Here is a 21,574-nt window from a genome sequence, read left to right as displayed (position 1 = left end):
TTGATAAAATATGACTGCAGTTACGTAACGTATGTATCATTTATACCTGTTGTATCCCTCGTGTTATTTTAATACGCTATTCTGTCCAACGTCGCCTGATATGTGTAAAGATCTAAGCACGAACACTTTTCTGTGGTTGATATTCGACAAACTGTCGATGGCACATTTGTCGCGAATCAAAAGGAACTTGTACACCTTTATAGTGCAGATATGTAATATCTATCATAAAGGTCTTAATAACATTTATATATTTCCAATCCTACTCAGGATGTCTTAGAAAACGATAGCATCAAACTAGAAGAAAATTTCAAGATCTCGTTTGCACATGACGTATGTTTGGTAAGATATAAAATATATACAAGAGTACGTTGAATGCTTTTTAAAAGATTTGAAAGGATTATGATTGACTGAACACAAAAGTATGTGTTATTTATTCCTAATAAACTTGCTATTATGACGAATCGGACAAAGAAAGAAAAAAACATTATCTTGAGGGCAAATCGGAACTTGCTCGTTTTCTTTTTCTTTAACCTTTTCGAAACAGAGAGCTTGGGGACAGATCTGCTTAAATATAGTTTATGTGTAAAAGTAAGTTGGCCTGACGTTTCGATCCTAGCAGGATCTTCTTCGGAGGCTATACGACAAGTAACAGTAACAGAAGGGACAAAAACACGCACAGATTACAGACAGGTTAATGAGCATGGTGAACACAAAGAGATAGATGTAAGGGGATTAGTAGACAAGGGATGGAGAGAAGAAAGAAAGAAACCAACAGGGGAAGAGGAGAGGTAGGAGATAAACAGCGGAGGGACAAAGAGAGGATTAAGGGAAGGGGGTAGGAAATAAACTGGAGAACGACAAAGACAGGAAGGATGTGGAGAAAAAAGGGTGGAAGAGAGCTATGAGAAGAGGAGTGACGGGGGGGACAAGGGGAGAAGGAGGGGGGACAAGAAAAGTTAGTCATGTCCTTCCTGAATGTTGAGCCCATGAGGCTGAATGGTGCGAAGGCACACACAGCCTCTCTCTGCTGATTCGTACTAGGTCAGGACGGCTATACCTAAGGATTCAATCCCCTGTAGGGACATGTCGTTAATGGTATGGTTGGGAAGGTTAAAGTGTTCTCCAACTGGGGTCTCAGTCTTCATGGTGTTGACTGTGGATCTGTGACCATAGAATCGCTTCTTGAGGGTGGTTTTGGTTTCGCCAACATACTGAATGCCGCAAACTCTACAAGAGATCAGATATATGACATTAATGGTTGTGCAAGTGATGTGACCCTTAGTCTTGTGTGTGAGTTGCATACTGTGGCTGGTGATGGAATTGGATTCAACAATGTAGTGGCTGCAGATGATGCATCTCGAAGTACGATCACATTTGAAAGCAAACGTCAGGCCAACTTACTTTTACACATTCTCCTGTACAGGCTCTCTAGTGGATAAGCAGTTTGCTAACAGTTTTATTTTATTTTAAATATAATTTAGTAATAGACCAGACCAATCCAGCAAATCATCTCTATGTACTGCTGGGTGCAGTCTTTGGCAAGATTTTGCTTGGAGTGTCAAATTTCGGATTAAATACAGTCTTCAAACAACAATGTTTCATCTCTTCTGTTCCTTAATGTCATTATTTTACTTCATCTTTAATGTCTTCAAACAACAATGTTTCATCTCTTCTGTTCCTTAATGTCATTATTTTACTTCATCTTTAATGTTATTATTTGAGCGTCATTTACATATGTTCCTCATAAACTCCTTCTCACCGGTCGATGTTTATTTGACTAAATAATTATAATACAAAGTAAAGACAAATAAAGGAGATTGGTTATTTCATATCATGTGTTATAACATTAGGTTATCAATCATAAATAAAAAATCATGAGGAGAGGGAAAGGGGGTATAATGAATTCGTCCAACATTTCCACTATTGATTTTTTCGCAATTCAGTAACGTGCCATTTGTTTTCCCCAAACTGCTGTAATATTTCTTTGCTTTTCTACACAGGGCATGATATTTCTTCACAACAGTAATTTAAAGTCACACGGCAAATTAAAGTCATCCAACGTTCTAATAGACGGCCGTTGGGTTTGTAAACTGGCAGACTTCGGCCTTCATAAATTTAAAGTGGATAAAAATAACCAGCAATCTAAAACAGAGACAGAAATATACAGAGGTGAGTTAAAACTTCCTAACAATATGATGAACAATATTATCTATTACTTTGAAGTTTTTATGTAGGCTTTGTGCATATAGAATGATCTCATTTGCACTCATCTATCGTTCATATGGTCAAACTTATTGCGGGGAAACTTTCAGCGCTGTCGTCACTAACCAATAAATGAGCTACACCTCGATATCTCTGGAAATCACAATTACATCACAACATTAAAAACAAAGCGAACCGAGGTGGGTCCAAAATGTCATAATTACAGCACAACAATAAGAACAAAGTGAACCGAGGGGGTCCAAATTGTTATATATCTTAACTTAGTTTCAGATATTTAACTCCTTATATTTAAAATGTATTCACGCAGAACTAAAAAAAAAATGTGTTAATATTTTTGAAGTTGGAGACTGAGAAGAACTGAAAACATATGCAAACAGTTTATGTCGGATTTTTTAGCAATGTTTAATTTCCATAATTAAGTATACGGTGCCCTCAAAATATTCCCTTTGCAACGTGTGGTGTCTTTCTTAGAATACTTATGGACATCACCAGAGTTATTGAGGTGCCCTGCCCAGACAGCAGCTGGAACACAAAAGGGGGATATTTACTCATATGGCATAATACTCCAGGAGATAGCTTTGAGAGGAGGACCTTACTGTAACCAAGTCATCGAAAGTAAAGGTATATTCATTTCAAACTGATTCCTATGTGTTATGTCGTCTGCATGGGTTCGTCCTTTTCATTACAACACACTTAAAATGAAAAAATTTATTCGGACACGGTCATGAGAGGCTTAATATCCTATAGAACCGTTCATCACATTAAATCATGTTGTGCACTCGATAGCTAATCCCCAAAATGTTCCAACTAATCAGTAAAATGGGCTGTTTTGATAGGAACATGTTCTACGACTGAGCCTCTCACTTAGGTGACAGTTATGCAGTGTTCTGTATAAACAATAGGAATTGTTTCGCCTAGTTACATATTTACCGCGAAGAGATGACAATATTAAGCTTCGCCTCGATTTTAATAGTCTTATATGCAAAGTAAGCACGGAAAAGAAACTACATGATATATGTTTTGGGAAATACCAGAACTTGCCTGTTTTATTAAGGAATTTGTTACAAATGCAACAAGCTAACAACAAACGTTTGTGTATACTTATTTCGTTTAGTGACGTAGAACGTTGAATATGTTGCACTGCGCTCTCTTTAAGTACAGTTTACTGAAAAAAATATGATATTTTTTCTCGATTCCAGAAATCATATCGGCAGTAAAGCAAGGGGCTATTCCAATGTTTCGACCCCATGTACCTCCAGAAGCATGTACGGAACCCTACAGGAAACTAATGGAGAAATGTTGGTCAGAAAGACCAATCGACAGACCTGAATTTACTGAAATTAAAAGAAATATTTCAAAAATTTGTGGACATAGGTAAGTTGTGACTGTATAGATATATGTTTTCTGTCTATAGAGATATCGCAATATATACCTTTGTGATGCTTCGATCGTCCTCTCAATTGCCAGAAGTTGTAGTGGCAAATTCATGACTAAATTTAACACATTATTGTCATCAAATTGTTTTAAGATGTAAAGCTCAAGTAACGGTTTCTATACCACAGCAACTGGGATCACTATATAGAATCACTAATTAAGTTAATGCATTATTTGCAATAATACATCAATTTTAATTAGAATTTCTCATCACTACCCCTAATTACGTGAAAAACTAATTGGTTCACATTGTTTTGTCATAAATTAGATAATACTGTTAGAATCAACTGTAACATATAAAAACACAACACCAACACAGAAAGAGATAGCAATAATGAAAAGATGAAGATGTTTTATATGAATATTCAATATTTCTTAGCTTGTGACGTCAAATAGTCAGCAGACATAATTATGATGTCATGTTTAATTAAACTTGCTATTAATTATAGACAGATAAACATCATTGACAACATGTTTTCAATGATGGAAAAATATGCAAATCAGTTAGAGGAGCTGGTCGAGGAGAGGACAGAACAACTGGAGGAAGAGAAGAAGAAAACAGATAAACTGCTTTATTCGATTCTGCCAAAGTGAGTATAGAGCAGGGTTTCCATATAACTTTATCCCCCACGAACCCCATGTGGATGTTAGAGTTGTCCACGAACCCCCAACTTTTCGAGACGCGATCTGAGTCATTATTATACTATAATACGCATAACATTGCTTCGTAAAGATCAAGTTCATAGTGTAATATTGTAATAAAAATTTTTAAAAAAGAGTTTGTCGATAGGTACGACTTTTGTACATTAATAAATTATATATGATACATCAGATTTTAGTTCAGCAAAAAGTTTTGACTTTCAGAAACGTCTCACGAACCCCCTGGGATGGGCTCGCGCACCCCCTGGGGATTCATGCACCCCAGTTAGTGAACCCCTATATAGAGCAATGTTTACATGAAGAGATTAATGTATCTCGCGTTAATGGAGTTTTGCCGTTAGAATCAATGATACCATACTAAACCAGACAGTAGGTATAGAGGAATCCTTGTATAAACGATATGAACTTACAAATACTTACAGAGCCCTATTATTGATATATGCATGATACAGTATTGCGCTAGCTGCTCGTTGTCACCAAACCTATATCGAGTATAACGCAATGTAAGGATTTAATTTATGCAAGACGACGAGATCCTTATTAATTATCACTCGCATAAATTAAGTGCAAACAGGAAATCTGAAATTTACCAGCAATATCTTTTTTTTCTTCAAACGAAAGTTGATTATTGTTTTGATATTTTGGTATGCGGATTTTATTATAAACTGCAAAGTCCTGTAACATAATTTATATATATATCAGCGCAAATAGGCCTTAAAAGTAACAAGCATTAGTTAACAGTTGTGTTATTTTAATTATAAATCATGCTTTAAGGAACAAAAGCTCACCAATAAAAAGGTAGTTGGAGAGCAGATTTATAGCGAATAAAGAAATAAGCCTGCAGCACCTTATATTTCATCGTAATAAATAACGCCATTTGGTATTTCGTATTTCACTAGATCCGTTGCTGACCAGTTGAAGAAAGGTCAAGCTGTACAGGCGGAACAATACGAGCTGGTTACGATTAGTTTTAGTGATATCGTTGGATTTACTAAATTAGCTTCTGAGAGCACTCCATTCGAGGTAGTAAACTTCCTCAATGATCTGTACACCCTCTTCGATGACATCATTGATCTCTACGATGTATACAAGGTAAGTGTGATCCACCAACCCCCCTACCCACCCCACCTTTTTTTGTACCTTGCTCAACAATTTCATTTGATGCACAAATTAAGAAAGAATCTGAACTAACAGGGGATAAAAGCACTTGACAGGTGGAACAGCTTTATAAAATAGTAATAAGGAGTCTTTGTAAGAATCTGAAACTTTAAACCACGGAATTAACAAAAATGAACTGGACGGAACATTCCGCACTAACTGAAGAAATTAAAAGGAAAATCCGTCAAAACTAATTACCGTCTCACGTGTCCTGAACGAGCATTAGAAAAGATACTTGGGTTCTATATTGTTGTTAGAATGAGCAATTTTGTGTTGAAGAAAATCTAAATCTTTTATTATATTTTATCATCGTTCTTGGCTTGGCCATGGCTAATCAGTTTACCACGCCTGGTTATAAAGCCTACATGATTGTTAAATAATTTTCAGTACTTGGCTATATGCCTACTGCAACATTTGATTTACAGTAAAATAACTGTCACACAGAACGTAGGTTGCTACAATAACACTATATTTCGACTCCTCATACGTTAAAATTACATTCACTGACAACAGGTATATAGGAGGGACTTTCCCAGACAAGTTGATAGGGTGAAGGGGGGTATGATGCTGGTGTGGTATAGCCCCGGCTGGGTCCGTCTGCGAAGCCCCTATCCCTTCCGAAGCTGTAGAAGTTCATATCTCTCAGTTATGTCAGAGAAAGGATTTTTATTTTGTGGATGTATACCTAGCTTTTTCCTGTTTGCTTGTTAGAAGATTATTAGATGAAAGGACAATCCAGTACCATTTAGTAATGGTACTAAAGTTTAGTACATTGATGAAGTGTATGTAAGAATTTCCACATAAATTCCATATAATTAGATTAAACCTTTACAGCCCATACATAACATACATATGCGCACATTTGTTTTTGAATATGTGCCTTCGTCTAATGTTACAAATAATTCTTTCCACTTATTCAGCTCCCCACGGTACCTAAGAGAGCATAGTTATAGAGAGGGCGCTACTAAAGATTTTCGTTTTGTTGACGATGATACCTCCCTCAAGTATGCTAAGAATGTAGACAATTAGAAATGGTTATTGGACGATAAACTAGCGTGTGGAACATACACCCACTTCATTTCTTTTGAAAAGAAAGCACTCGCCTAGATGAGATCTTACAAGTTAATAGATTGGCAATAAATCATTCATGAAGATAATAATAATAATAATAATAATAACTGTACAGTGTATTCGCCCTTTATATTTAATAAAGCATCTTAACATGCTGTTCTTATCCGGCTGCTGTTAATACTGCCATGTAAGGATATTCATGTTGTATCTATTATACTGTCATGTCAGGCTATTCATGTTGTATCTATTATACTGTCATGTCAGGCTATTCATGTTGTATCTGTTATATTGTCATATGAGGCTATTCATGTTGTATCTGTTATACTGTCATGTGAGGCTATTCATGTTGCATCTGTTATATTGTCATATGAGGCTATTCATGTTGCATCTATTATACTGTCATGTGAGGCTATTCATGTTGTATCTGTTATACTGTCATGTGAGGCTATTCATGTTGTATCTATTATACTGTCATGTCAGGCTATTCATGTTGTATCTGTTATACTGTCATGTAAGGCTATTCATGTTGTATCTGTTATACTGTCATGTGAGGCTATTCATGTTGTATCTATTATACTGTCATGTGAGGCTATTCATGTTGTATCTGTTATATTGTCATATGAGGCTATTCATGTTGCATCTATCATACTGTCAAGTGAGGCTATTCATGTTGTATCTATTATACTGTCATGTGAGGCTATTCATGTTGTATCTGTTATATTGTCATATGAGGCTATTCATGTTGCATCTATTATACTGTCATGTCAGGCTGTTCATGTTGTATCTATTATACTGTCATGTCAGGCTATTCATGTTGTATCTGTTATATTGTCATATGAGGCTATTCATGTTGCATCTATTATACTGTCATGTGAGGCTATTCATGTTGTAACTGTTATACTGTCATGTCAGGCTATTCATGTTGTATCTATTATACTGTCATATGAGGCTATTCATGTTGTATCTATTATACTGTCATGTGAGGCTATTCATGTTGTATCTATTATACTGTCATGTGAGGCTATTCATGTTGTATCTGTTATATTGTCATGTCAGGCTATTCATGTTGTATCTATTATACTGTCATGTCAGGCTATTCATGTTGTATCTGTTATATTGTCATATGAGGCTATTCATGTTGCATCTATTATACTGTCATGTCAGGCTATTCATGTTGTATCTATTATACTGTCATGTGAGGCTATTCATGTTGTATCTGTTATATTGTCATATGAGGCTATTCATGTTGCATCTATCATACTGTCATGTGAGGCTATTCATGTTGTATCTGTTATACTGTCATGTCAGGCTATTCATGTTGTATCTATTATACTGTCATGTGAGGCCATTCATGTTGTATCTATTATACTGTCATGTCAGGCTATTCATGTTGTATCAATAGTATACTGTCCTGTCAGGCTATTCATTCATGTTGTATCTATAGTATACTGTCATGTCAGGCTATTCATTCATGTTGTATCTAACTTGATGTCACATGACAAGTCATGTGTGTGACGGCTTAATGTTGTTGTCTAGCGCCATTGTTTTAGTTGTATTTGTCTACGCCTCGTGATGTACATTGCTTGGCTGTTTGTTTTAGTTTTAACCCGTTATGAATTTGTCATTCTTTTCTTCTTTTTTTTCATATGAAAGGTGGAGACCATCGGTGATGCATACATGGTCGCATCGGGATTACCAGAACGTAACGGGAACAGACATGTTTCAGAGATTTGTACTCTAGGACTTCATCTTATGAGCTCTGTTAAAACATTTGTTATCAGACATCGTCCTGGAAGACAACTTCAACTTAGACTCGGTGTACATACAGGTATAGGACCATAAATCTATGCTACATGTTTACTATTCAGAAGGAGAAATCAGGAACCTATTAATATTGTTCGACGTAGAGCGTGCAGGAATGTGTTACTTTCTCTTACACGACACTCTACTATACATGACAAGACTACGTCATTAATTGATTAGCTGATGTACTATACCTTCAAATTTAAACGTAGCAACATAATTTTGCTATCGCGCTGGTAATTAAGTTGTGTGAGTTTTGGCAACTTATAAGTTTAGACTACTCGCGGTAGTAGCATTCACTGAGTTCAGAGGCGTCCAATTATGCAGGGAGGGGGGGGGGGATTAAATATTTCCCCGACTGATTCATACAGGGGCTGAACCTATATGTTAGAGCCAGAGGATAATGAAGGATATAAGAAAGGGGCGACCCTGGGCCCCAGAAGAAAAGAAAGATTTCAAATGATTTATTCTCAGGCATAGAACTCTATAAATTACCTCTATAACTAGCTCTGAAGGCAAGGTTGTGCTTTACTCTTGATTTTCTGAGTGCAAATAATCACCAGGGTGAACCATTGCCACCGACTGATAATGGAAGGTGGGGCGGGGGCGGGGGCGGGGTACAGTATTATATCATGACGTCATGCAACGTTTGACAACGACCTATTAATGTATATCATTAGGTAAAGCCTATAGTTCGATGAAGCCTTTTCGTGGGTATTCTACACCTATAACCATTATAAAGTTCCCATAAATATGTCACTTGATTACTATAAATATGTCACCCGTTGTCTCATCATTAGGTCCAATCGTAGCTGGAGTGATTGGAGTGAAAATGCCTCGATTCTGTCTATTCGGAGACACTGTTAACATAGCATCACGAATGGAGTCTTCTTCAACAGGTAAAGAGTTGTAGGTTTGATCACAGTGGTACCAAATAAAAAAAAATACGTAGAGTACAAGAGGAACGGAGAAGGGAGTATGGGAAGAGATTTATTGTTGGTAGGACTGCACGGTGTAAATCCAGGGCCAGATTAAGCGTGAGGAGGGCCTAATGATAATGGGAAAGAAGGGCCTAAATTTTTGCAACTTAAAATCATTGTCCGTAATAGCACATATATTTTTCACACAAAGCATTGGCGTTATGAACATAAAATGGCATATAATTTTCTCTGATAAACATCTTAATCAAAGATAATTGTCTCATAAGTTCCAAACATTGTTTCCACTTGTTTCTTTTTTATATCTATATTATATACCATAGTGTACAGAAACACAAGTCCCTCACTTCTTTTTATGTCCATTGTCGGTACCTGATCTCGTACAGGTATGATCCAATTATATAAGAACAGTCTCTTTTGGAAGATATTACTCAGAATTTCAATATATTTGGGAATATCCGACTCGGGATGATTATAAAATATGAAAGAAAGAAATGATAGTGTACACTAGAAATAAAAAAAATATATATATATCTAAAGACACATTTTATCATACTAAACAACACTCACAATCCCGTGTACGAATACGAACATTGAAAGCCTAAAACATGTGAGGGCCTAAGATCATAGCATTATTAGCCTTCGGGTTACTAATCCGGCCCTGGGAAGTGAGGTAGCATAGTGCAACAATGGTGAAGCACAGAGGTGTGCGGCCCTGTTGTTAGAGCGTTACTGTAGGTAATGCAATTTATAGAGCTGCACAAGGTAGAGCGGTACTGCGATAAATACCGTGGTTCGGCACATATAAGTGATGCGGTATATGATACGTTAGGGGGCAATGTCGGTAATATGGTTCTTAAAATATGGAAGTTGAATCTTTTTTTCATTATCATGTTACCGTCATTAACCGATAAATCTTTATTTTCCTTAATGAGACCTTTATATTAATCCTTTCACCTGCAGCGTTACGAATACAGGTCAGTCAGGAGACACGGAATATTCTTCTAACCATCGGCGGATTCCATTTACAGAGTAGGGGTGAAATTACAATCAAGGTAAAACTATATATAGTGTGATTTGTGTATAGGCTATTTCTTATTTCCTCTGAAACCTCAAGGAATTGATGAATTCCAATATTTAAGGATTGTGCACAAGTCAATTGGAGGATTTTATGTTATTGACATATTTAATGTTATAGGTAGCCACTGCATCCAACAATGAGGTTTTTACGTAATTGTTATTGTGTCTGAAATTGAAATGAATTTAGCAACGTTTTAATAAAGTAAACCAGTGGCCTGAATTCTTCATTGTGCGTTTGATTTTAACTTTCCATCATTCTGCCCAAGCTATATAGACTTTAAGTGATAATCCAAACGGATTTAAAATAAAACAATTCTTTTGTTTACTTTTGTTATTGTTTGAAACAGGGACATTCATCTCCCCATTGTACCTACTGGCTATCCGGTAAATCGGATACAAGCTTCGATTTACCGGACATAACGTTAGCTGCTCCAATGGAAGAACACGAGTTTAAATAACCAACCGATACAATCAAAAGAGGAATAAGCCGCCATTACTAACATTACAGTCAACAAATAAATTGCCCATGCAGTTAAGGTGTGTTGTTGTGTTTATAGAAACAGAAAATTGAGGTAAATATTTGACATGATGTCGATTGCTTTGTAAGTTGACGGTGAAGTCTCGGATGCATGAAATATGTTCAGTGATCATTCAACATTGGCCATGCAATGGAAACTGTCTTACGGAAGAACAGAACTTCTACAACATTTGTACACTGTAAAAAAAAGGGGGTTAGGTTACCCCAAAAAGTGGGTGCAACTAGGCTACCACCAGTTTTTGGGGTAACCAGGTTTCCGCACCCGAAGGGAAACCTTGACGTTTCCTTCAAACTTGGGGTTTTTGTCAAACATAGGTTTCCTCAAGTTAAGTAGTATTGTTTCCTTAGGTATTGGGGAAACCTAACATTTCCTCACATCCAAGGGTTTGTTGGTTTCCTCAAGTTTAGGGGTAACATATCCTAAGATAGTGAGAAAACCAGAGGTTTCCCTGCTTGGGGGGTAACATACATTCCTTAAATAGCTGGGGACTATTACACCAGTATCTGAGGTAACTAAAGGTTTCCTCACTTTCTGGTGGTAGCAAAAGTTGCAACCGAGGAAGTGGTGTAACCTACAGGTTACACCAAAATCTGGGGTAAACTACAGTACACCAGGATATACTATCCCAGTGTTGCTGAATAAGTAAAAAAGAATATATTTTCAAAAAACAACTGTATTTATTGTCACAACTTCAAAGAACGATTTAAACAAGCTTTGATAAAAAGAAAAACAGTAGGATTACTATAACAAAATAATAAGTATATATGTTTAATTAATACACATGTAATACATGCCCACCCCCCCCCCCCCACATTTCAATTTGTCGTTCTTAACTATATAGTGGGTTAGGCCTTGAGCATGAAATGTTAGGAACTAACAGTCGAAATATTAATTATATGCAAGTGAAATATTACATATTACTACCTGAGCAAGATATGTGAAAGAGAATGTAACTTTTAACTAGTCACCAGTTAGAGAAGAGCAATAACAATATCATAGATCTAATATTTTGATGACGTTTGACCTCAACCAATGGGACCATGTGCTAGGAGTAAAAAATACAAATAGCCATGGGTATATGCTGTACTGTGTAAATCCCTTACACATGCATGTGTGTAATCCTTTTAAAGACCATTTAAAGATTATAAATAGACTGTGGTTTCGGAGTGTGCGTCTGTCCCCTACCCCCCCCCCTAACATTAAATACTAAATTTGACAGGAGTTACTTGTAATGTAATAAATTGATACAAATAATGAACTTGTAATTACCCCCCCCCCCCTTGACCAACATGAATTATAATTATTTATTACATTGTTTTGAAAGATCCATTTTTCTCGCCCACAAGAGAATTTTACATCCCAGGATGGAAATTCTGTATATGATCTACAATACATCAATTAAGCTGACCAGTTAAGTCAATCTCTGGTAGACTTGCGGTGAAAGATAAGGACCTTTATTATAAACAATCAAGTTGTCAATAGTTAGAAAAATGTAAAAACAGGTTGAATAATAACTAAATAAGAAAATAACAAAGTTTCTGATTTGCCGCAAAAGTTGTCTCGGTACATCAAAAGTTGTCCTAAGTTTTTATTTGTATTTAATGATCACTTTGCAGCCCAATATTTCGTCCTTTTACATGCAGGACCATGATTTTTCAATATTAGTTTATAGTGGCACATTGCGTTTTTCTTAGAACCTCGTCTTGTCAGGAAAACGTGATAATTTTGCATATTACCAAAAATGTTTAATTTAATCACTCACATTAAATGAGTGGTAAACACAATCACACAAAACGCTGTAAGATTGTGACATAATCCAGGCCCTTACATGTAAAAAGTTGGAACAGCAAGTTTGTTTTGCATGTTAATTATGCAATTAATCCTTAAAATTAGGTAAAATTGCCAGTTTAAGAAATAAATATATTCTACCATAAGCTATCAGATGATGGTCTGTTATAAAATTAGTTGCAAAATTGCTATAGCACATGTCATATGATACTAAGTTTGCATTGAGACGTACAGTATCACACAAGAAGGATGCTGCTACAGTATAGTACAATAGTAAGGTAGCACACAAGAACTCCAGTCATGATGAAGAAAGACTAACTCATTAATCTCTAAAATTTCATCAAATGTCCTTACTCTCCGTGGGGTCTTCAGTTTGTCACTCAATTTCATGCAGAATTTCTGAATTGCTGCTACAGTATAGTACGACAGTACAGTAGCACACAAGTACTCCAGTCAAGATAAAGAAAGACTAACTCACTCTCTAATCTTTGCATCAAATGTCCTTACTCTCCTTGGGGTCTTCAGTTTGTCACTAAATTTCATGCAGAATTTCTGAATGAAGGTGTATGTTTCAAGGGTAGTCGTGGTGTAGTGAATGTTGCAGGCGCACAGGAGTCCGAACAAAAAGCTGGCCGCAGAAATAACATTTGCAGTGTCAAATACAATGTGTTTTTTCAACAACGATATAACAGCACTTTGGCTTCATTATGTCCCCAATAACTGCAACAAATGGATCCGCATTTTCTGCTGTGTCCACAACATAATCTCTCTTCCTGCGAATAGAAAAGCAAAACCACAAGTTATAAACACTCAGTGAGTTTGTTTATCAGAGCTGGGGATAGGAAAATGTTAGCAGGATATTTTATTCATTGGCTTCCATGTTCGGTTTTGAGTTGGTTGATTTAAAAAAAATACTAATTGTGATTGCAGAGGTGTAACTTGTGAATTTGGTGCTGATCTCAGCGCCTTGTACCCACGTATGTGTGGGTCATATGAGTTATACCATGACCAGTGGTAATGGATTTAAAGCGCATTGAGACTCATGTGTAATGCGCTATATAAAAGCATACATTATTATTATTAGGGTTTACAAGCAATGTTCATACCCAGTGTAGGTTTTTGACCTTGGCCAAAAACAATAAGGATCATGTACTCACTAGGGGTATTCCACCTACTAAGTATGAGAATGGTTGGATCTTGTATTGTTCACTTATGTTTACAAGCGATGTCACCAAAGCTCGAATTAAGGTTTTTATTACTCGCAAAACTTTGCTGGTGGAATCGCATTGTCTGCCAGCACAGAGGTTTGTTTACCAGAAAACAAACTATGTCCGAAAAAAATCGACATGTGACTAGGCTCCGTACTGGACCATCCTACAAGTTTGTACAGTAAGGAGCCTAGGCAGCCGTCAGTTGTTCTCGGACACGTTTCTTTTTTGACCCTCAAATCTTTTCGTTTGCCTTTGTTGTGTGCACCCGCAAACCATTTTTTCCCGCATTTGCGGGTGCGCATTTGTGTGGTCTTATTTTGAGCCTTGATCACAGACACACACACAAGCATGACTGCATAGGTTGAGATTCCTTTTGGCTCTGGCAAGGAATCAACAAGTCTTTATAATCTATTTGCTTTTACCAAAATGACATATAAAATCTGAAAATTGCTACAGTGAATTTTGGGACAAAATCACATGCTGACTGTATGCCTATACTTGGCGATCACCCTTGCGAGTGAGCACGATCAGATTTTTTTCTCGGGTATTTGTTGTTTTTTATTGCTTTTTCTTTTTTAGGTGGTTCACCGACTTCACCACCCCCCCCCCCCCTCCCCCCTTCAAATTTTCTGGCAGAAACCTTGCCTAAGATACTATTTTGAATGTTTTGTCCTTAGATTGTAAAAAGCCAACATGAGTGTGTTAGTTCCTTGCAACTTTTCAACAAGTCTAGAAATTAGAGAAGAAACAAATCACCTAACGTTGCAATGATTTTGTTGATCACTTACCTCGTAAAGTTTGAAGAAACTCTTGCTTCTGAACACAACTGGAAGGACTAAAAGTGCAGCAACAGTCTTTTCCTCAATTTGCAGGTGCTTCATCACTATTGGCAAAAGTTGTGGCTTTAGTTTTACTTCTGATAAGATTTTACTTGCAGCCTTGCTTAAAAGCTTTCAAAGTTTTTGTGAAGTTCTGTATCTGTTAGACGTTTGAATTCATTGCCTAATTTCGCATGGCGAAAACAATACAGGGTATTTCTCTTGAACTTCAACAATAAGTGGTTAGGAGTTAATTAATTTACGCCTTTGAGCATAAGTTATTTCCATTCGTTGTTTGATTAGATCAACGCTTGGAGTGTTTTTTTTTAAATTCCTTCTTCATAACCTCTGTATGTTCTTTAAGGGTTTTGTTGTCTTCTCCATCAGGAATGATTGGACTCCAGTTGACCTCTCCTCATTTTGCCTGATCATACAAAAAGAGAAAACAAAAGGTTTTGAGATATTTGTATTTGTTAATACTGAACATTGTACTCACTACCATATGGCATAAAACTAAGCTGCCAACACTGTTGAGCTACTGGGTCAATGAATAACTGGGTCAGTTTTGACAGAGGATAACAAATGAATCTGAAAGAGAATGCAAATATAACCAGAAAACCAAGGTTTTGTGATTTACTTGCCTCTTTGAAGAACATAGTTTCAGTCTGGTATGACCATTAATTTATTACTTGTTTCATGCTGCCACATCTAACTAGGCAGAAAACACTGCATTGTTAACTCAGTACCAGGTTTGAGTGTTTGGCACCTGTTGACTTGCTAAAAATATATCCCAATACAGGTTTAAATAAATCAGACATACAGTTTGGTTGCCAAGTTTGATATTGACATTTGAAGAATTAAACTATTATGTAATAATTTTTCTATAATTTAGGAACCAACATTGTGGCATATTTGTGTATTCAAACATTGATCACATATTGGTGTTAAAACAGTACTAATACAGCTACAGTGTGTATTTCCCATATAGTGGTTGAATACTGCAATGTAAATTTAGTTTTGAGTTCCAGAACATGACCAAACCCAGATCTCATGTACTTCAATCAATTTATAATTTATGACTTAATGAAAGTGTTCAATAATTTCACATTAAATAGTAGCAGTCAGAAAATCCAAAAGATTTGAGTTATTTTTACATATTTACCACATTTTAATTAGTGTGAAATCATTAAAGGTCTTTTCAAGAAAACAGAATTTTCCCAAAAAAAATTCAGTTCCATTTTTGAATTTATGTTATTTACCAGTATTAGTAATCAAAATGGCTAAAATATTGGTCTTTATCATCAGCAACAAATGTGAAAAATATAGTGGAATACATAAATCACATAAATGTATAATGTTTGTTCAATTAATTGTTATTTATTAATTAGCAGTCAGGTTCTGGGTGGCGGTCAAGTTCTGGGTACTCTACCCTAGGCCTATCATGCTTTTTCTGGGCTAAAAATGAATTTGGCCTGACTCAGTAATGCATACCTGTCTCCAGATTAACCTTGAAAACATCAAATTAGATATTCATTAAATCATAGGCCAATCACATGGTTTAGACTAGGGTGAGCCATGAATTTTTCCAAACAAAAGTTAAGCTAGGCCTAATACTTAACAGTTACAGTAGGCTATTAGATTTTTGTAGTTTTTGGAGAAAAAAAACTGACGGCCTCCAAAAAGGAAGCAAGCGGAGACGCTAAACAATTAAAAAAATTATTTGGCCTTACAATGCCTAACTCAGGCCTAGCAGCCTAGTCCTAGTCTTCCCATGTTTGATAAACCCAAACAAATTACACACAACCTGAACAATGTGATAGGCTAACATATCTCCAACATTATCATTATCAATTAGCCTAGTAGTATTTAGGCTAGGCTGGCCTAGTTTGATAGCCTAATGTTGACATTAATACTCCCGAGTATTATTACTTATAGGCATAGGCTAATACTAGTATAGGGGGCCTAATTAGCCTAGACCAAGGCCCACATTCCTTTGTTGACCACAAAGTAAATGAGTCGGCCTAGGCTCGGCACCATGTTTTTTTTTTAATTTTTAGCCTGCTTGGAGAATGCACCTGTCTTTACAATTAGGCTAGGCCTAAGCTAACTCAGGCTATGCTAGTAGCAATTATCACTAGCCTTAATTAGCTTAGGCATAGCCTGGCTAGCCTAACGTTGACATTAATAGTTTAGTCGATTTGTAATTGATCGCATCTCTCAGTGGCAAGTTTGTGATAATGCGGCTTGCTAAACAGGATATTAAACACAACCAGTGTATGACACCACATTTCAATGTGTTGACAGTTCAGAATTTTAACTACGATTTCATTTTTTAGGGTAAATTATTAAAGATTCAAATGATCTTACCTTTTTGTGCGAGCTTCTTGTACATCGTCACGTCTATAGTCTACGTACGTTTCGGTACGGTATACGTACGTACGTATATGACTTTAACGTGCGGTCTGTTAATTACCCCGCGCGCAAAGCAAGAAATATTAACAAGGGGCGGAGCTAGTGTATTATGTTAGAAGCCGTGTCATTGCTCGAGAATCATTGTTGTGATGACGTTACGTGAAGAGAATATAAGAATCACCATCATTGGACCGCTCGGTTTCCCTTCATTTGGGTCATCGACAGAAGATATTACCTTAACGCTCTTTCTGGTGTAACACCAAAGTAACCCACACCGGGAAACCAGGATTCCTCACATTTTGGGTGTAAGGTTTCCCATTTTTTTTTACAGTGTATATTGTAAGATACCATTTTAAACCAATTGTTGTATTGATAAATGTTTATCGATATTTTGTATTAAAATGTGATAAGAACATGGTTTGTTAGCCTTAGAAGCCAAGTTTCATTTCAAATGATGAAATATAAATCGGATTGTAATTTTTAATTTGTATATGATTAATACTATACTGTCATGGCAACGAAATTTGGAGAATCGAATCATCCTCATGATTTTGAGTAATACTCGGGAAGTTTGGTAAGTTGTTGACAAAACTACAGCAAACTACTTTAAGCTGACGTCATAACAATTCCGACAGTATATTATCGTCGAAGCACACTCACATAATTATCAAATCAACGACTTTGCCAGATACATAGCTAGAAATTATGATGTAATTTTCGAGTAAACTCAAATCAGTTTCAAGTAAATTGACCTTAAGGATCTTCATTAGTACGGTATGTCGTCCAAATTGGAACATTTTAAAGTGAACAGCATCAACTCTTCAAAATCTAGGAATAATTTGGAGCGTCAAACCTCCAGTATATGAAGTGAGTCGGACACATTTTCTTATCATTTTCCAGCTTTGGGATCATAAACTTTGGCGGCAATAAAAGTTTACTTGTAAATTGGCTTAACAGTATATATGGGTTACAATTTTGATATGTTTTCAATAAATAACTTTTTTATGTAATTGTGTGTGGAAATGCAAGGGTTCTCATAACGTGCAATTTTAAATATTTCATCTTTTTCTCTCGATGCTGGTACATTATCATGAGGTGAATCAATTAAGGACATTTAAACTTTTAACTTTAATTTAAATTTCAGCTGCTATGAATTTTGTTGTACATAGTGTGGATCAAATGTTTTAATTCTTAAAAGTTTATAGAAGTTATTTATCAAAATGTTTTGTTTTATAGTTACTGTTAGCAGGTCGGGACTAATTATCACTCTCAGGGGTAAGGTATATGAATCGTACACGTCTGTATTATATAATGAAATGACTTTCTAAATTGAAAAGATTCCAAATTTGAGTTAAAGTGTTAAATTCGGAAGCCACCAAACGTGTACGTTGTAATCCATAAACCCTTGCAGGTTTCTCTCACATTTGAGTTCGCTTAAGCGTCGTAAAACTAACTGCTACTTATTATTAGTATTGGTAGTATTATATAAAAAAATATATATATAACTCAGTTGTATAGACAGTAACAGATTGATATACATTTATCTTCTCTCTTGTACACATAATAATCTTTAACGTTCCATTTTGGATCCAGTTTATGCATTGATTAATATGAGAAAATTAAACTTAGGTCATGTGAATAATTTAGTTTTAAAATTTAAGATTTGGTTTTCTATTCATACGTTGACTTGTAATTTTCATTGTTGATTTCTGTGATAAGACATGTAAATACAAGAAATAAAAAGATTTTCCCGCGAAACAATTTTTGGTAAACTTTTATTTATTTAGATGATGAACAGTGAACGATGAAGGTTGTGACATACTTTTATCTTGATGGGTGACGCCATGCTTAACGTGTTTTATATTGTAAGGCAATTCAACCTCTTCTAACCACTATTTAGTCACTTTCGAAGGCTGCCGGCAAATCATCCACGTGAATGCGAACTTTCATCATTGCTGCTGTGAGTTTGGTGAATGTCTCTTCCCCTTTAAAGATCACTGTAGGCGCAACATAATCCATATATCGGATCCACAACATTGCTACTAGTCTATAGGTTGTAATTTTATGTAACTAACACTTTTATTTTATGAGAACTGACTTTTCAAACATCAGTGGATTATCAAGCAAAGTAGCTGGACAAACTATAGTGTAAGCGGTCAAACCATCAACTCCTCATAGAAGCAACAAAATACATAGAAAATGAGACTTTTATGGCCTCAAATATTACATGTTTGTAATGATTTGCAGTTCGTGAAAGGTAAATAATGTTAGATGTCAGGTATGTTATCGTGCTCATATTTATGATCAAATGAACTCCAAAGAAACAGTGGTTTGCTATCAACAACATGATTAAACTGAGGGAGTTGACGTCATCGTTGAGTAAACTTAAAGGAGAATTCCAGACATTTAACTTGTTTTAACTGAATATCCACAAATCCGTTAGAGCGCATACTTCATGCACTAAATTATATTTGGGGATATTACATGTCAGTAGTGAGTTTCCAACTATACCTTCCAACCTATATCATGTATATATTCTTTCTCGTTTCTTTGCACTTGGTCATCGTTTCTCCTTCAGCATTCAGTCTTTTGCTGTCGATCACTGGATGAAAATACAATCCATTGAAATCACAGAGGTAACTTAGTTCTAACCTACTTAATAACTTTATCCGGATGGTGACATGGTGAGTTCCATTTAAAACCACAACACGGTGCAGGGCATAAAGCTTGCTTGCGTCACTATGTTGACCTCTCGACACAGTTCGTGACAAATACACTAGACATGCCGCCTTCGTTTGTTTTTATCTTACCAGGGTTTTAGTATTCTTTGGTGGGAACAGAAAAATAAAGAACATGGCTTCCTACAGAGGCAGGAAGCATCTAATCCTGTATCAGTTGGTATCTGAAAGTCAAACTACGAGCAAATTATATGAAAATCGAATACCTTTCAGTTGCAGTAGTGAGACCGTAACTATAGCGACTCACTGAGATGCACACTCACACACGCACACACACACATACATATACATATAGATGGATATATATATATATATAAATATATATATATATATACAAACACCCACACACAGAGATATATATTTAAAGATATGTAGGGGGCAGGGAGACCAATTTTACCGTAACGTGGAAATAATGTTGGTATATTTTGTTAGGACAGACATACTTTCTGTGTAAGCAGTGCCCAACCGGAAACATTGTCCTGGTTCATAACGTCCTGCAAGACCTTATCCATACAGGGGAACACTCACGTTCACCCAGTAGCGAACGTCGTGTTACTTCGAAGTTATCATTAAAGTGGCCATGACACGAAAATTTCAAAGTCCTGTCTTTTTGGGATCCACCAAGCATGTTCTCTGTTAGGACAGACATAATTTCTGTGTAAGCAATGCCCAACCGGAAACATTGTCCTGGTTCATAAAGTCCTGCAGGACCTTATTCATACAGGGGAACACTCACGTTCACCCAGTAGCGAACGTCGTTTTACTTCGAACTTATCATTTACACATAAAAGTACACACACACAATAAAGTTTCCGCACGATGAAGCAGCAGAACTAGATATCTAGATGTTCGGCCTACAGGTACTTATACAAAATCTGCTGATTATTATCTTAGGAATCGATTGGGCTTTAATGAACACCACTTATTGTATACCCTATGTATCACACATGACCATATGACCTAACGACTCTATCGCATTGAACTATCTACTGAAATATTGTACATCGTTTCTATACCAGTACTGCACGTAAAATGTCAAAACATAGGTATAACATCACTCTACTACCACAAATATCTTCAAATCTTACATCCTGTGTAGACAAAATTGTTGAAATGAGTCGTAATTATACACGGGAATTGCAAACGCATAGAGGCGCGTGGGTGGTAAACTACAACTCAATTGATAAAATAGTCTTTTCTGATAGAATATAATATGATATGATATATATTACCCAACAGTCTTTCTCGGTATACGTTCCCCTATCCGATGCAATAAGATATGCCAATTTCATAACATAACTGCGTTGTTAATTCCCAAGAAAGTGCCTCCATGTGAGACTTCCATATTTCAATTGATTTACCTAAATTTAGAAATCAGTGTTTTGCACGTTGGAATGTGATGTGGTTATAGTCTGCAAGGAATGACCAAGGAACATAACTATACATCCGTCCGTTCGTCCATCTAATCCTACGTTATCTCGAACAGTGCTGTTAAATCCAGTCAGTGAAATTTGAAGATCGTTATGGAAACGGTTTAAAGGCCCTTAGCTGCATGTTAAACTGAAAATTGATGTAACTTAACAATTTTGTAGTACATGAACATCGCTTCATTAATCAATAAATTATATATAGTTTAGATAACACTATAAAACAATACTTTTGATAACTATCCCTTTCAGCTAAAGCTGCTCCTTCCCAGTG

At 36.1% G+C, this 21,574-nt stretch overlaps 1 protein-coding gene and 1 long non-coding RNA gene across 3 annotated transcripts in view; one reads left to right on the top strand and one right to left on the bottom strand.

Annotated features, from left to right (window-relative positions):
* Positions 1-11,082, top strand: part of LOC139975010 (atrial natriuretic peptide receptor 1-like) — a 68,467-nt gene extending 57,385 nt beyond the window's left edge. For both annotated transcript variants that reach the window (XM_071982600.1, XM_071982602.1), the window contains 10 exons: positions 268-339; positions 2,001-2,169; positions 2,695-2,844; positions 3,423-3,597; positions 4,107-4,247; positions 5,217-5,409; positions 8,200-8,374; positions 9,150-9,248; positions 10,251-10,342; positions 10,715-11,082. In XM_071982600.1, coding sequence (XP_071838701.1) covers positions 268-339; positions 2,001-2,169; positions 2,695-2,844; positions 3,423-3,597; positions 4,107-4,247; positions 5,217-5,409; positions 8,200-8,374; positions 9,150-9,248; positions 10,251-10,342; positions 10,715-10,825 — 1,377 coding nt within the window. In that variant the 3' untranslated portion in view covers positions 10,826-11,082. The remainder of the gene's footprint in view (positions 1-267; positions 340-2,000; positions 2,170-2,694; positions 2,845-3,422; positions 3,598-4,106; positions 4,248-5,216; positions 5,410-8,199; positions 8,375-9,149; positions 9,249-10,250; positions 10,343-10,714) is intronic.
* Positions 11,083-11,085: 3 nt separating this feature from the next.
* LOC139975011 (uncharacterized) lies at positions 11,086-17,220 on the bottom strand. Its single transcript, XR_011795626.1, has 3 exons — positions 17,091-17,220; positions 14,694-15,147; positions 11,086-13,467 (listed from the first exon to the last, which is right to left on the bottom strand). It is a non-coding gene; the product is annotated as an uncharacterized lncRNA (long non-coding RNA).
* Positions 17,221-21,574: the final 4,354 nt, after the last annotated feature.

This window comes from Apostichopus japonicus, chromosome 10 (genome assembly GCF_037975245.1).
Source record: "Apostichopus japonicus isolate 1M-3 chromosome 10, ASM3797524v1, whole genome shotgun sequence".
NCBI lineage: Eukaryota > Metazoa > Echinodermata > Holothuroidea > Aspidochirotida > Stichopodidae > Apostichopus > Apostichopus japonicus.
The sequence above is the reverse complement of the archived record's forward strand: the minus strand, read 5'-3'. Positions and strand labels throughout refer to the sequence as shown.